Source organism: Gavia stellata, chromosome 3, assembly GCF_030936135.1.
Source record: "Gavia stellata isolate bGavSte3 chromosome 3, bGavSte3.hap2, whole genome shotgun sequence".
NCBI classification, from domain to species: domain Eukaryota; kingdom Metazoa; phylum Chordata; class Aves; order Gaviiformes; family Gaviidae; genus Gavia; species Gavia stellata.
This window is the reverse complement of record NC_082596.1, coordinates 74,190,391-74,205,997: the sequence shown is the minus strand read 5'-3', so window position 1 is coordinate 74,205,997 and position 15,607 is coordinate 74,190,391. Positions and strand designations below refer to the sequence as shown.

The following is a 15,607-nucleotide window of genomic DNA, read 5'->3' as shown; positions in this document are numbered from 1 at the left end:
GGTATATAGGTTGTTAGCAGGGAATGAGGCAGTTAATTGTTAAATTCATGTTGGCAAACACAGAACATATATTGGAATAATCTGCAGAGCAAAAAACATATACGAGTCTCGGCATACTTTGTTCCTTTGCATACTGTTGCTTACACTAATAATTGGCAAGATTTTGCCTGCCCATTTTTTCCTTAGGGGATATGCTGTTGGGATTATTCTACCTGGATTAGTCAAGTTTATAATTATTTTTATTTTTTTAATAAAGAGTGAACAGACATCTTAATAGTATCTGTCTGTTTATTTATTTTTATCTGCTTTTGCCAAATGACTTGTTACTTTAGTAAATGTGTTGTGGTCCAGGAATGCTCTGAATAGAACCACTATGTTAAATGATTAGATGACTTGCAAGTGTATTGCAAGAACAGGATGCGGACACATCCTGACTTCACGCTAAGTTTTTATATGGAAAAACTGAGGTAAAGGAAAGTCCACTGGCTTCATTTGAAGATGTGTGTGTGTGTTTGCCTCCAACTGCCTGTCATGTACCAGAGAGGGTTACTAGCACTGTCACCGATTTGAAGTGTATTGGAGATGAATCTTAGCATTTAAAAGACTTACTTTTAAAATTTATTTTATTTCCTGAGCTCCTTTGTTTCCGTTATTTAATGAGAATAACATGAGCTTGAACATGGCAGTTGGATCGTTGGACAGTGATCTGTGAAGAACTTCAAAAAGGTTTATTGTTTGGATAAGATTTTCAGATGACTTGCAGAGAGATTCTTAATTCCTCTCTATGCATGTGTGTGCTCTCACTCACTCTCAGAGGACTTGGCTTTTATACAATAGTTTTTTTTAATTGTCAGAATTTTTTTTGCATCTCTTGAGCATGCAATTGAATGGAGAAGCATATCATATTGAAACTGCAGTCAAACTGTATCTTAACAGCTTTGAAATCAAAGCCTAGGATTTATACTGTCTGATTAATGGCAGGTTAAGAAACACTTTCCTTATTGTGTGTGTGCTGTCTTGCAGATCTTTTTCAGGGAAAACCTGATAGACTCGAGTGCTTGAACTCTGTCAAAAATTTCATCCCTTATGCATTCAACAAGGAATGGTTTGCTTTCCACTGCTGATGTGGAGTAGCTTAAACTATGAAGTAACTGACTGTGAGGCAATACCCCATCACAGAAGCATTTTCTGCTCCCTGAAAAAGGTGTGCGCGAGTGAAGATGAACATGCATAGGTGCTGAAATGAAAATGTGAAAGCCAATTGCAAAAATAATGCACTTTAGAGTGTGTCTGTTGCCACGCATTTGCTTCTGGCGGCATCCTGTTGTCCAGGCTTCTCTTGTGGGAGTCAGTGGCTCCTTCGTGAGCTTAGGGATTGTTGTTGGATGCTGTTGTCATTAAGCTACTCCTCTTGAAAAACACAGAAGTGATTATTGCAGAAGGCTGATGATCCACAAAGAAACCTGAGTGCTATGAGAGACTGTAACAAAATGTGAAGCATGTGTGCTTTGAAAGCTTTCCACTAAGAGCAGCATGTGTGTTAGGTAGGTTTTTATAATGGTTAGGTTGCTACATCAGGCAGAAGTAGATGCAGAATTGTTATAGGATAAGTTGTCAAGTTACGCTACCTTTATATGTTAGCCAAGTCTGAAAACATTTTCAGTCTTTATTATGAATTGGTAGATTTACTCATTTACTAAGTTGAGGTTAGTTTTCATCCGGCCTTACGCCATCTTTGGGATAAAGAGGCAACAGCCCATGGCGTTAGTTCAGCGTGATTCAGTAACCTGTAGTGTTTGCTTTGCTAGTGGTTGTGAAGGATGATGAAAATGTCTGATTATTTCAAGAGAGGCTTGGGACAAGGTAAACTGATGTGTGGTTGATCTGATACCACCTGGTTCAGAGCTGGCCCTTCTTTGAGTGATTTACTGATGTTGAACCTAGTAACAGTAGGGAAGACTGATTATTGAGGGGGATTTGAAGGCTGGGTGTTGGGAAACCTCCCTGTGTAATAACAATTGAAACTAACAAATACGCAAGGTGCCCATAGTGTTTGTCAGTATCTGACTTCACCGTATTTACCCTAATTTAGTGAAACTGAAGAGCCTTTGTCTAATGTGTAGTTTTTTATGTAGAGTTTCACAAGTTACATGCAGGCAACAAACATGAGCCAGCTGCTCTTTACAGTGCTTCCCTGGAGCAGGATGAGGAAGAGTGGATGTGAGGAGGGAGGACATATGCCGTGCTGTTAGCCCAGTGTAGTGGAGCAATGGGAAAGATAAGGTCCATGCTCTGGACCTCTCAACTTAGAATCCCTTTGCTGCTGTTGCCAGTTTAAATTTAAACTTTCAGAATTTGTTTTCCATCGCATCTAGGCTGCCTTGCCAGAAGCTCGGCCGGGATCTGAAGGAAATGCTACCTCCTAGTTTAAAAACCAAAACACATACACACACATACAAACTACTCCAGTTTTCAGAGGTTTTGTGTAATTATCCTTTTTAGCACAGTAGGGGTTTTTACAGAGTGAACAATTTGTGGTCTGTGGATTACTCTAAAGAATTATCCCTATCTAGAACCGACTGATAACAATAATGTTAAAGGTTGAAATCCTTGCTTGGAACAGAGTAAAATGGAGGTGGTGGGAATATTCTAGTTTATAGCTGCTGTGAGAGTAGGGTATGATTGGTTTTTATTATTATTTATTATTTGTTGTTATTATTATTTGTGATTATTATTTTATTTTAATTAAAAACCCAAACAAATGAAAATCCTCCCAACAAGATGCATCACTCTTAAAGTCAAGACACTAGTGTGGCTGGCTTAGTGGTATAAACCAAATTATAGACATAGAGATGGGGGATTTCACTTATTTACTGTGTAGCCATGTGAATGTGTGTAGCACTTCATGGAAGATTCGGATCCACGTTTGCCATTATGGGGCTAACTTTTCTTATATTCTTTAAAAATTTTAAAAATGGAAGCATGTATGGGCCCTAGCAAAGAGTAGAGCTTAGACTCTCTTATCTACATTAATTGAAAGGCTCCAAGTTGTTTGTGAACTAAAATCGTGGCTTCTAACAGCACCAGACTTTGCTTCTGCTTGTGATTGCCTTTATATGATTCAGGTGTCTGTGCTGCAATTTTTTTTTTTAGTGAGTATAATGAAGAATAGTAAGTTTTCTTGACTGCTGACTATGTTGCTAGAGAGTGTTATTAAAGTCCTTGGAGTAGATCTGTAACTCTGCTATAGACCTGAGGCTTTTTCCATGGTTGTAGAAAGTATCGTGTAGAAAGCAAAACAGAAGGAGCCCAGAAGGGTGTAGCATGACCTCTTCTTGTAGAATGGGTGATACCCAACCTTCTAATGTTCTCCTCTGAACGAGATACTAAGAAATCGTTAAGAAAGCTTGAAAAGTAAATTTTTTACTTCAGTTTTAAATGATAAAAAAAATGTGTTTTCAGAAGCATGAGAATTGTTTTAAAAGAAACTAAATATATTGAAATACTTAAGCCTTTAGCAAAATATTAGGAGTTCTGAATGTCTGCCTGTCCTGAAAGAAAGGCTTGTCAGGAAAGAAAGAAAACATTGAAATAGAAAATATATGCTAATTGATGCATTCTCCTATCATACAAAGATGAACTTTGACAGGGAAGTGACTGTAGTCTTTCTTGCTGATAATGACAATGAATTGTAACTGGGTATTTACATAAAAATCCCATTTTTGATACCAGCAACTCTTCAGTGTGGATCTGAGGGGGAGGGATGTTTGTGTCCTAATAAAATAGACTCCCTTAAAAATTCCTTTCAAAGTTTCCTTGAAACATTAAAAAGGAAACTGGGGAGGGGTTTTGGTTTGGTGTTTTTTGTGTGTGTGTTGTTTGTGTTTTGCGTGGTGGTGTGTTGTGTGGTTTTTTTTTGTTTTCCCTAGTGCAATAGTCTCTGTTTCTTTTCTGGTCAAGGAATTGCTAGACTCAAACCTACGCTTTACTTTGGAACAAATAACTATTTAAGACAGCCAGTCTAGGTATTATTTTCAAAGTGTCGTATAAATTAAGTGAAACTATTTGTAATATAGCACATAAACAATGGTAAAGTAAAGCATTTATATTCCAGATGACAAGCACTCAGTGAGCTGTTGGCATGTGTTTATTTAGATTGACTTATTAGAGAAGTTGAATATAGAAAACATTCTGGATCTTGGTAACTCCAAAGACTAGAAGTTAATCTAGTAGCAATAATGATTCTGATATAAACATAGGTGTCAACAGAATCTGATGTCAGCACAATATGTGACATTTACCTACTCTACTGCTGCTAAATTGCAGCTATTAAATTAACTCTATAAAAAAATGCCAAGAAGTATTTAATAAATACTAGCCAGTCACACTCACTAGAACTTATATATGTATTTTTAAAAAAGTTGTACCAAGAAAATTACAAGCCTTAGTTAAGAGTGGAATAAAGGCTTAGTTACATGCATAGGTTTTGTTTTTAATAAATGAAGCCTGTTAGTTTGACATTTTCCCCAGTATATTTTTTGAAACTTTTTTGTTTTTAATGCAAATGTCATGTCTGTCCAATGGTGTCCCATGTCCCCCCGCAGGCGTCAGGACAACCTTGCCCACAGGCATGCTTTTTTAATGGTATTTGGCCAGTAGTTCATGAAGCAATGAAATCATGGATGGATTTGAAGTTACCCCTTTTTTTGGAATTTATTTTTGTAAGATGCATGCCACTAAATTGGTATGTGTGGAATCGTGGGTTTAAGTTTTCAGAAGTGATCTTCCTTTTGCAAAAACGTTATTGATGCTATGTGATAGTCCACAGCATTCAGCAGGGAAGTGCGTAATTTCTGGTGTGTTACATGTTACCAGTCTTACTGTAATTAGCTTCTGTGTGGGAAATTTAGTATGTCTAAACCCCACTAAATGCCTCTGTAGTGAGTTTTCATCTTTGTAATTTCTGGGGTTTGAATCCTATTGATTTTGGTAGACTGGAAAAGTTGGCAATGTGACCAATCAGAGAAAATAAAAATTAATGTTTGTGCATGTGAGAATTTTCTATATTATGTGGCATATAGTTGAGATGATACTATAGAACAGAACTTGTAGAAGAGAGCTTGCTCTAAATTTTGCTCTAAATTTTCAGGGCTGGTGAGGTAGAGAGGGAAGTAGCACCACTGTTGAAGCTTGGAAAACTACTAAAAAAATATTGTTTATATTGAGGAACATCATGCATTAGATTTTTAGAAAAGAGTGAAAAACTGTATTAAACTATAATGAGCCTGAATCTCAACAAGGCTTATAATGGTGCTGATTTCTTAGGTCCTTGTGTTCCTTCACTCTCTCTCTGATGACTGAGCAGTACTTGCTGTCCAGTTCTTCCAGCAGATCACCACAGACCTGTGGATTTCAGCAGAGAGCTGGCCAAGTCAGCATACATTGTGTCCTGCAGACTGCAGAAGCGCTAAAGAATACTATGATAATAATGCCCATTATATGTTACTTTAAGACATTAGCAATTTCTTTTAGTTGATTGATTTTTCAGGGTGGGAGGAATAATATGGCTGATTGTGTAGGCTTCCTTTTTCTTTGCTATCTTGAGCAAAATTCATCTGGGTTATCCCTTTACAATTACTGTTCTGAGATAACAAAGCAAACTCTACTCAATTTTTCCATTTTCTCATTTTGTCATCTTGGAGGATTTGTGTATGTCAGGAGTACCAGAGTTTAAAAGTCTGATTAGGACTTTGAAATATGTTGTGGTAAAAGAAAAGCAATTAGAAGGTTGGAATAGGTTGATAAGCTCAACGTTGGATCTTTGATGTTAGACGAGCTCAGCTTTGGATCCCAGAGGGGTTAAAATGGTCCTTCATCCAGCTAGTGAGAGTTAGATTAAAATGAGCACTACACAGTGTGGGGAAGTGGTTTTGGGAACATGTGTGGAAACAGTATTTCTAGCTTTCTGTGTAGCTTCTGCTGCATGAATAGTCACTTCAGAGAAAAGGCAAACCCATCCAAAGGAATAGAATCCTGTTGACAACGTAACTGAAAGTGACTATAAGTAATGCGATGCGTGCTGAAGCTGAGTGAAACCTCTTGCATTTCATGGCAAGCTGGAGTCCAGTTCTGTTCCTTCATTCCACACGACCCGATTGCTGTTAACTAGGAGTTACACAAATGTCTCATTTGTATATTTAAAATGGAATTGAAATTGTATACCACATACATGGAATGCATGGATTCAGTATGCCTTACGCTGTCTTGCAATTTGTCTTCAAAACTGTTACCACAAAACTGCTTCACAGAAATAGAAAGAGGGGACTTCCAGAGGTGGGATGGAGTCTAACACTTCCATTGCTGTCAAAAATAGCTTGAAACTGTGGCAAAAGCTTATTATTAACTGGACATATTTACCAAAATGTCATCAAAGTTGTTTTTAGCTTCCAGTCAGTGCAACAGTAAAATACCCTATAAACTTCTGACTCTTTATAGATACTTGCTGAAATTAAACCAGAAGTGATATACTTTTTTTTTTGTAGTTTGAAGTACTTAATGATATATCTGGATTTTAGGTCATTGACAAATTAAAGCTGAGTCCTGAATTCTTTGGAAATAAGAGGGGTTATGTGATAGGTTGCAAATGGGAATTATCATGATGTAGGTCAAGAATGACAATGGCTAATATAGTTGAGTTTCAGCATAGTGGCCACATCTCATGAAAGCTTTAAAGCATACCATTACATGTGCTGAAGGTTTGGAATAAGTTCCTCTGCTATATATCCCACACCAGTACCTCGACAGTCAAGTTGTGGGTATAGTATCCAGCTTTTCCATCTGTGTATGGACATACAAGTGGCAGAACATTGGGCTTTTTCCTTCCCCACCTCTCTACAGGGACATCAGGGTGTTTTTTGCAAATTCCGTATGTTTATATGCTTTCCTGAATACGTGGCAGGGCTAATTCTATCCTTAATGCTCTCTGTGGTACCAGGAATTGCAAGTTGGTCTGCCTGCCTCCTAGTCAATAATCTGTGAAACTGAGAGATGAGCTTTATATTATTGGCTTAACTAGTCTTTTAAACTAAATCTTGGAGAGGAAAAAATCAAAACATCAGCCACTCTTTCTTCATACTTATGCAAGGGGGTAAGAAAAGGAATGCAAACAGTTTTATTTCTGACCAAAAGATCTCAAACTCCTATCCTTCATGCTTGCTCAGTGTAAGTATTACTGCTCTTATTAAATGAAGAAAGGTATGTCAAGAACAACTCTGTAAGAAATTTTTTCAATTAGAAATGTGAAAGCTGTATAAAATCTCATGCCTGATACTAGAAAATACAACTTCACGCTGGGGGAATTCAGGGGTCACCACCCTAAACTAGCAGGTTACCATGCCACTGACTTGGTGGAAGTTAAATAAGTGTTTTAAATAAACCTTCCCTGTGCAGGCGTTGAACTCTGATATATAATGCTACCTTTAGTATTATGTTATTTACAAAAACCTCATGCTATATATATGTAATCGTTACAGCAAACATAGTCTCTTTCCATTCTCTATCCCTTGCCTTTGTTATCTACCTGGTGGTTAGTGATGCTTTCTGGAAAAAGGATGAAGTTTCCTTTGTGTATCTCAAAAGCCTCAATGAGCCTTTGATTTGGATAGGAGAGCCTACACATTAATATAAAGAATTGGAAACAGCAACAGGTATAATAGTAAAATGGAGCTTCACATTGGCTTCAAATCAATGGATAAGAGTTTTGGTGTAATCATGAAAGCATCATAAAAGAAAAAACTATTCAACTGTAGTGAGAGCAAGCTTTAAAGCTCTGCTCTGCATTGCAATTTCCTTATCCCTTAGTAGGATTTTCCAGTAAATGTAATGCCTGTACTGGAAAATTCACCCCAATTACAGGTAGAGCCTTTTGCTCAGTGGAGAGGAATTAAAGCCAGGGAGGACTCATCCTTGTTTCTCTCATGCTGTTTTGTTTCTGGCTCAGCCTAATTCCTAGAACCTCTCTCCTGCATCACTGTCTCTGCATTCTTCTCTGCATTCTTCTCCTGACTTGCACATCTTCTTTTGCCATCAGCTTCTCTTTATTTTTGAATTACTTTTTCGATGTTTCTGGAGAATGGGATTTCAGTTGACATTGTGAAAAAATTTGTCTGAAATTTAATATTGGTTTTGTTTAGTTTTTGGTTTTTTTAGCTTAGTGGTTGTGGATTTTTTTTGCCTTTTTTTTTTGTTGGTTTGTTTGAATTGTATCTATTAGGCAAACTGGTGCCCTCCTCCTCCTCTTTTCTTTACTAAATTTTTCGGTATCAATAGTAAAATGAATTATGGACCAAGGAAATGAAGGTGCTACACACTTAACTGCATTTGAAGTAGGTCATTTTTCCTTGCTCAAAAAACGATGCCTTGAAGTTTACGAATAGCCTATGAGTAGTTCTGTCAAGGTCAGTGGGGTTACTCATGAATATTAGGCTGTGTATAGAAGGAGAAATTTAATTGCATAGCGTATTGGGGCCTTAAGGTGAGATGTTGCCTTTGAAGATGGGTGCTTTAGATTTCCAACAGCTTTGAATCCTTGAGATCAGATGAAACGGTTAGCTGTTCTGTTGATTGCATGCTGCGTTCATTTGTTCTTTCCTTGTGTAGTAACTGGAAGGATACAACTGCAACTTAGCAGTTGCAGACAGTTTCATGGAAAAGAACATCTAACACAAAGAATGTGGCAAAATCATTTCCCATTTCCAGAGGTTTCAGTGACATGAGGAACGAGGAGCATATATGAAGGATCAGAGCCTCATAGTCATTTTTACCTCTGCTGTTTGCCCTTGTAGATGAGACTGCCCTTGGGTAGATGAGACTGCCCTTGGGTGAGGCTTGGCAAACAAGTCCATCAAGGAAGGGAGGTCAAGAGAAGCAGTTTTCTGTACTGAATCAGGTGTTGGGGACAGCAGGGGTTGTAGTAAAGGGCAAGACTGGCAGTGTAAGATCAGTTTGGACAAAATTGCTCAAGAGTCCTGGGTGCTTGTGCCCCCGCCCTCCCAAAAGAAAAACAAAGAACCAAACAAACCAGTTGATGAAAAAAGCTGAAAAAAATAACCCAAAGGGCCCATGAAACAGGCTTCTTGATGTGAGCAATGGCAGCCTAGTTAGCGGCTTACTGGATTCTTGTCTGAGCATCTTTTGGAGGTGCCTGTAATTCAAAGTACTCTAGGCTTTTTGATCTTTTTTTTTTTGGTCTTTGCTTTTTGATAGCAACCCTACCTACCTGCGACCTCCTCTCCCATAGTACTCTGGTCCTCATTTTCATTTTTCTTCTCCTTTCTTGGAATAAGCAGATGGATCTCAAACTAAAGAAGTTCCAAGTGTTCCCACAGAAAATACATGCAGGTACTATGTAATGACATACAGGATTTTGTTGTTGTTGTTTTTCTGTGTGTTTGTTTATTTGCCAGCCTTTACAGCAAGATCTGAAAAGGGATATCCTTTTCTTCTGGCTTTCTGTTCTATGGCTGTTGACAGAGGTCTTTGCAGGCAGCTTTGCACAGCGCAGACTGCAGTATGGTTTTATTCTTTCCTAATTAGCCTGGCTGTGGAGCCCAAGGGTCTTGCACTTGCTTTAATAGTCAGATATGCACTGACTATTCTATACCATTATTATGTTGCTTTTCCTGATGTTCCAGTGCTATAGAAAATGTCAAGCTGATGCTTATCTGAAAGTTTTAAGCCCCCTTCTTCCTCCCCCCATCCTGTAGTCTCAGAAGAGCAAAAATATGGTCATGCAATGGTCGGAGAAGAGAAATAATCTGGAGAGCATAGAGCGAAAGGCATATCCATGGGTGATGCAGGTTGGCAGAGCTTGCAAAACCAAGGGTGAATCTACTGGTGTTCCTTGCTCAGTGAAGGTCTGAGTAGAAGTGCCTCAATGCTCCCGCTGTGCTGACAAGGTACCTGGTTGCAAGTAAGTCGGCTGTTTGCTCCCACTGCCTGTGGGCAGCCCGCAGAGCAACAGGCCACTTGTGAGGCTGTGGCAGGCAGAACAGCCGTGCTTTCCTTTCAGTAGCAAATAAATTTGGCTTTCTTCTACCTGAAACCCCGCCCCGTAAGTCAACAATTGATTTGGGGGGGGGCGGGGGAGCAAATTTGCTTTTGGAGACCAATTTAACTAGAGGTCTTTGTTGCTACATTTCATCTCCTTATTTTTGAAGACATGATCTTTTGGCCAAGTGTTTGATTCAGAGAGAAAGATAAAGTTTACAGCTACTTGAAAGTTTTTACTGTAGGTTGTCTTCTGAAAAATAATAATGGCATAATAATACATACTGTTTATTTTTGCCCTTCGCATCTACTAATTTTTAATCTGTACACCCCTTAAAATCACATGTGTTGACCTTCTGAGAGGACTGTACGGTGCTCAAGTACCAGTAATGTTTTAAGGGCTTGACAAGACCCGAGTCCTAATAGAAGCAGGAGGTGGGCAGCTGCCACGGTCCCTGTTTTGCAAGTGGGGGATGCAACGTGTAGAGAAACGAAACTCGCATCCTCAGAGTAGCTGAGGTATGGCTTTTAATGTGGCACATGGGCACCTCTATGGTGCCTTACCTTACTTGCTCACAACTGTGCAGGGAAGCTGCGGCAACAGGGAAGCTGAAAATGGGTCCTTCTTTGTCCCAGACACAGACCTTAATCCCTGAGCTGTTCCTGTTTTGTTTCCATAGGAGAGATTTCTTCCTTTTGTCTCAAGCACTAATAGAGGGGGAGAGGTTTAGAAATGTTTTATTTTATTGTCTTTGAAAGAAACACAGTATACCCTAGTAAGAATATAATGACTCTCATGTAAGTGAGGAGATAATATCAACACGAGATCTTTGTACTAGTATTTTAAGTTCGCTACTCTGTCAAAGATTGCTCAGGTCCTCTGCAAATTAAATATTCCAGGGGTGTCCTGGCACTCCTGTGGGAAGGGGCACCTGTTAGCAAACTGCAGGATGTGAGTGCAGGGAAAGGCTGTGTCCAACTGAATCTTCAGGAGGAGTTTAGGTGGGCAGAGAGAATCAGTCCTAAACCTGGAATTGCTCCAGAAAACTTTAAAATCCAGACTGCAGGCAGCTCTTGTGGGGGAATAGCATGTTGCTGCTTGGCATTTCAAAAGACCTGCAAACCAGCAGCAGCATTAAGAGAAGGTCCGCGCTTTTTCTGCTTTATCCTAATGCTATTCAAGCAAACCCTTCAAAAAGTAATTTCATTTAAAGTTTGATTTTTTTTTTTTGATCTTTTGGTTTTTTAACCTATAAAGAAAGGTTGCTGTTCTGAAACTGGAACCGAGTCCTTTATTACCAGGTACTTAGTTCCACATTAACCAATTTTTTCAGGTGCTTAATGCGGTTTGGTTTTTTGCCTGTATTCTTCTGGGAGTGATATTTTTCTGAAAATACTTCTCACTGCTTCACTGACCTGCCTTCCCCTGCAGATTTTTTTGGAGATGGTATGAAACATGTTCTTTTCTTGCTGAAATTGATGAAAAATATTTTTGTTCCTCAAAACAGCTGTGGGCGGGAATACAGCAAAGTGGGGAAGAACCTTTGTTGTTGTTTGGAAAATAGTGTGTGTGTTCTGATGAAGTTACAGCCGGTGGGAAATTCTGCTGGGTGTCTGTGCGAAAGGGTTGGCCCTGAAATCTCTCAGCAGAATCATAATGTATATAACTGAGGAAGGTTGTGCTGGTTTTTAATTTGCTTTTAATTTCTATGTAGAAGTGGGTCTAGGGTTTGCATGACACAAACTTAAGCTGCATCTGAATGTGTTTTAAAAACAGTTTTGCTCCTTGCATGTTTTCCCACGATAAATTCACAGAATCACAGAAGGGTTGAGGTTGGAAGGGACCTCTGGAGGTTATCTGGTCCAACCACCCAGCCTCAAGCAGTGCCGCCTAGAGCTGGTTGTCCAGGAATTGCATCATTAGTTTCAGAGCAAATAAAGAGAATATGCTGCTGTACAAATGGAAAAGACATTTTGCTTTTCTTACTTTCCTGTCTTCCATCAAGTGGAGCCGGTTTAGGTGCAGAGGCAAGGTGCTGGCTGTGTCCTGATGCCAGTTTGTGGGTCGAGTGTTTAGAAATCAAGAACAGTGCTCTTCTCCAGATTGAAAAGATGCATCTAATACTAATTTGTCTAAAAAAACAAAGGAGAAATGTAGCAGCTAATTAAGATAAAGTCATTCTGTTTAAGACCAGGATGAAACTGAGACAGTGCCAGAATGAAGGATGACTCAGTTTTGCCTCATTACATGAAAAACATATCTTTGTGCTTTCAAGACCCATTAGGTACATGAGCATATTTGTGAAAGTGTAAGCAACCTCTTGTTTAACCTTGCATTTTCCTTTCATACTTTACTATGGCTAGCTTTAAAATATTTATGTGAAAATTAAAATGTGCAGTCATCACTCGGTACTTCTCTAATATGGATTTCTAGAGAGTCATTGTGGTGGGTTGACCTTGGCCAGCTTCCAGATGCCCACCTAGCTGTGCTCTCGCTCCCTGTCCTCAACAGAAGCGAGGGAAAATAAGATGAAAAAACTTGTTGATTGAGGTAAAGACGGGGAGATCACTTAACAATTACTGTCGTAGGCAAAACAGGGTTGACTTGCGGAAAGTTAATTTATTGCCAATTAAAATAGAGTTGGATGATGAGAAATAAAGACATAACTCTTAACACATTCCCTTACCACCCCACCCTCCCCTTTTTCCTAGGCTCAACTTCTCTTCTTCACTCCCAACTCCTCTACCTCCTCCCTAAACCTTTATATATTTTTCTTATTTTCTCTTTTTAGGAGGGGCAAGAAGCACAGTATAATTCTGAGGACCCAGTTGTCAGTGAGAGTCCATGCCTGCATTGGTAAGTGAAGTTCCACATGCCTGAAAGAGAACAAATAAGCAGAATCCATCTCTGAGAAGCAAATCTGGGTAGTATGAATCGGGCTTGCTGTGTTCCAAGTTAAGGATAACAGCCAATGAAATTATTCCTTTGTTGTGTTTGCTACCTGCTAAAATTAGGTTACATTAGTTACATTATCCTTAAAGTATGTTAAACAGCCCAGGGAAGTATTAGGATTTGACAGTAAAATGTGATGGTTGGGGGTCCTTTGGAGAATCTTGGATTATCTGTCTTGCCACAGCCTTTGTGTGTGCTTGAAGAAGACTGTGTCCGAATTGGGAAGGGGATCTGAAGAATTGTTGTCTGACAGCAAGCTACTGCATTTTAATAGCATGTAATGTTAATTACTTCACATCCTGCAGATCTTGGCCACATATTTGTCATTGTCACAGTGTCAGTGTCTTAAAACCCCTGGTTAAAACAACACTGTCATGAGGAAAAGTCTAACGAAAGTCATAATGTGCATGTCATAAGAGCTTTAAGGTTGTATAAATGGAGGCTGATGTGCTGTGATGGCATTAATATGTTCTCCATCGTTCCGCAGAGCAGTGTGTTTCACTGAGTGTTATGGGCAAAGCTAATGCTCATGTTCTGGTGATGTTATGATAGATGTTATAGGTGGCTGGTTTTAAAAAAAAAAACAACACCAAAAACAAAAACAAAAAAACCCCAACCTGCATGTTTGTGCCACAGTTGTCTGGTTTGTTTTTAACTTCTCCACAGTAGATACACCACCTTAATATGTTTTGCTTATAGTTGGTGTTTCGGGAGATCATAGCTGAAGCATTGGAATATAGATACTTTCCTTAAAAGGAGGAGGAGAAAGTTTAAGTTTTGTATTATTTCCACAGTGCTATTGCTATCAGAGGATTCAGGCTTTAAATAAAACTGAACTACTTTCCCCTGCCCCCAGGACATGTTATGAAACGGCCTTTCTGGGCATTTGAACTGAGCATAAGCAACCTACAGAATTCCTTGAATACCTCCCCTTGAGAGCAATCTCTAGGCTGCCTCACGCAGGAACAGATTCTCCTCTACTACAGTTAGCTTGAGGAAGTACGGTAGAGCAAGCCTACGTGTTAAGTATTAGAGGAGAAACAGAGATGCTGCAAAGTCTAGGCTGATCTTATAAATATGAATGAAATAAAGAACAGCTTGGAGAAGCTTGTTCTTACTAGGTCTGGGAATATCTTTGGCAAAACAGACCAGTGCAGCAAGACAAGATTTCCAATGTTTCCTGGATTGAGGTTTTATAAAAACAATTTTCATGTAAAAATTTTTGTCCAGAGTGCAGCCATCGAGGAATTGGAGCACACCAGGTTCTGAGCTTGCACGTGTGGTTGCTTTGTTGTTATCTGTTTGCATTCAAGTTCACTGTGGGCAATTAGGCATATTACTGTGCATGTATTTTAATTGTTCCTGCATGAAAGTGCTTATGAAGGTGCTATTACTCTCTGGCAGCAGTGATGCATTCAACAGTGAGTACAGTGGAAGCCGGGGTGTAAAACTCGAGTCCAGACTTCAAACTCCTGGAGCAGAGGTGTGTTTGGATATGGGCTTTTGGCTTGGTTTGTTACAGGCAGAAAAGTCAAATGCAAGATCTGGTTTTAATTTCCAACCCCCCTGCTGAAGTTTAGATTTTTAGGGTAAGTTTTTGTTTCAGCCCATAGCTTGATGTAATGTAGTTTCTTCTCTCTTCTTTTCTTTTTCATTTCTGCATATCAAATGTGTCTTATTTCTTGGTATGGGATAGTTTGAAAGAGTTAAGGACACTCTGCGGTTCTTAGTACTAGCCTTGTTTGGTGACCTGTGCCTGGCAGTTAAACTTGTCACAGAACAGGAGGGTTGTTTCACTGGCACAGTGGGTGCTTTTCTTCATCTTGTGTGTACTTTCATATTGGCTGCCTGTTAATGTCTCTTTTGAAATATAAGCATTAGGTTTAGACGTTAAAAGATGTGTTACATATTTGGAGTAGAAGCCAGGAGCTACAGCAATCTGAGATGGTGTTACATGGAATAAAACCGTCTTGCTTTGGCTATTTTCTTTCAGTCTTCACAATATCCTTGGAACGCATTGTGGTTAGCAATGTTACTGACTGTGCAAAGTCTCCAGTAGGTAGCTAGGACTGCTTTCTGAGAAGATGTGGTTTGTTCTGTAGTTTTCTTGCTGCAGAGCCTCCTGTCATCCTTGCTCTGAAGAGCTGAGAGGTATAAAGAAATAGCTTTCCTGTCATAAACTCTCCCATATGGAAGTTGGACCAATATTTTTTTTCTTCTTCCTAACATGTTGTACTTTTAAATTGTGGGAAATACACAAGTGTTTATGTTCAGATGTCCAGATAAAGTTTTCCATCATTAGTGACTTCAGATCTCTGGGGAACTCATTGGGCTGTAGTGTCAGAGGATGTATTGACTGTAGGCCAATACTTTGAGACTTGGGAAGCTTTTGTAAGTCCCATGTCAAGTGGGGTGGGTTTTTTTGGTTTTAAGCAGGGCAGGGAAGGATAAAACTTAATAACATGAGTGCGGAAGTTGTTAGTGAGTGGTATTTTCTGCCCTATTGCATACTAGTCGCTCTTGAGCATCTCAATCAATTTAATGCATTAATTCTTTTTTTTTCTCGCTCAATTTGAGTTCTTGTCTTTATATGTTCACACTAAGGAC

At 39.1% G+C, this 15,607-nt stretch overlaps 1 protein-coding gene across 3 annotated transcripts in view; it reads left to right on the top strand.

The window, feature by feature from the left end:
- The window catches only part of FHOD3 (formin homology 2 domain containing 3), a 412,474-nt gene that overhangs the window by 46,686 nt on the left and 350,181 nt on the right, over positions 1 to 15,607 (top strand). For all 3 annotated transcript variants that reach the window (XM_059815484.1, XM_059815487.1, XM_059815486.1), the window contains exon 3: positions 12,840 to 12,904. In XM_059815484.1, the coding sequence (XP_059671467.1) occupies positions 12,840 to 12,904 (65 nt within the window). The remainder of the gene's footprint in view (positions 1 to 12,839; positions 12,905 to 15,607) is intronic.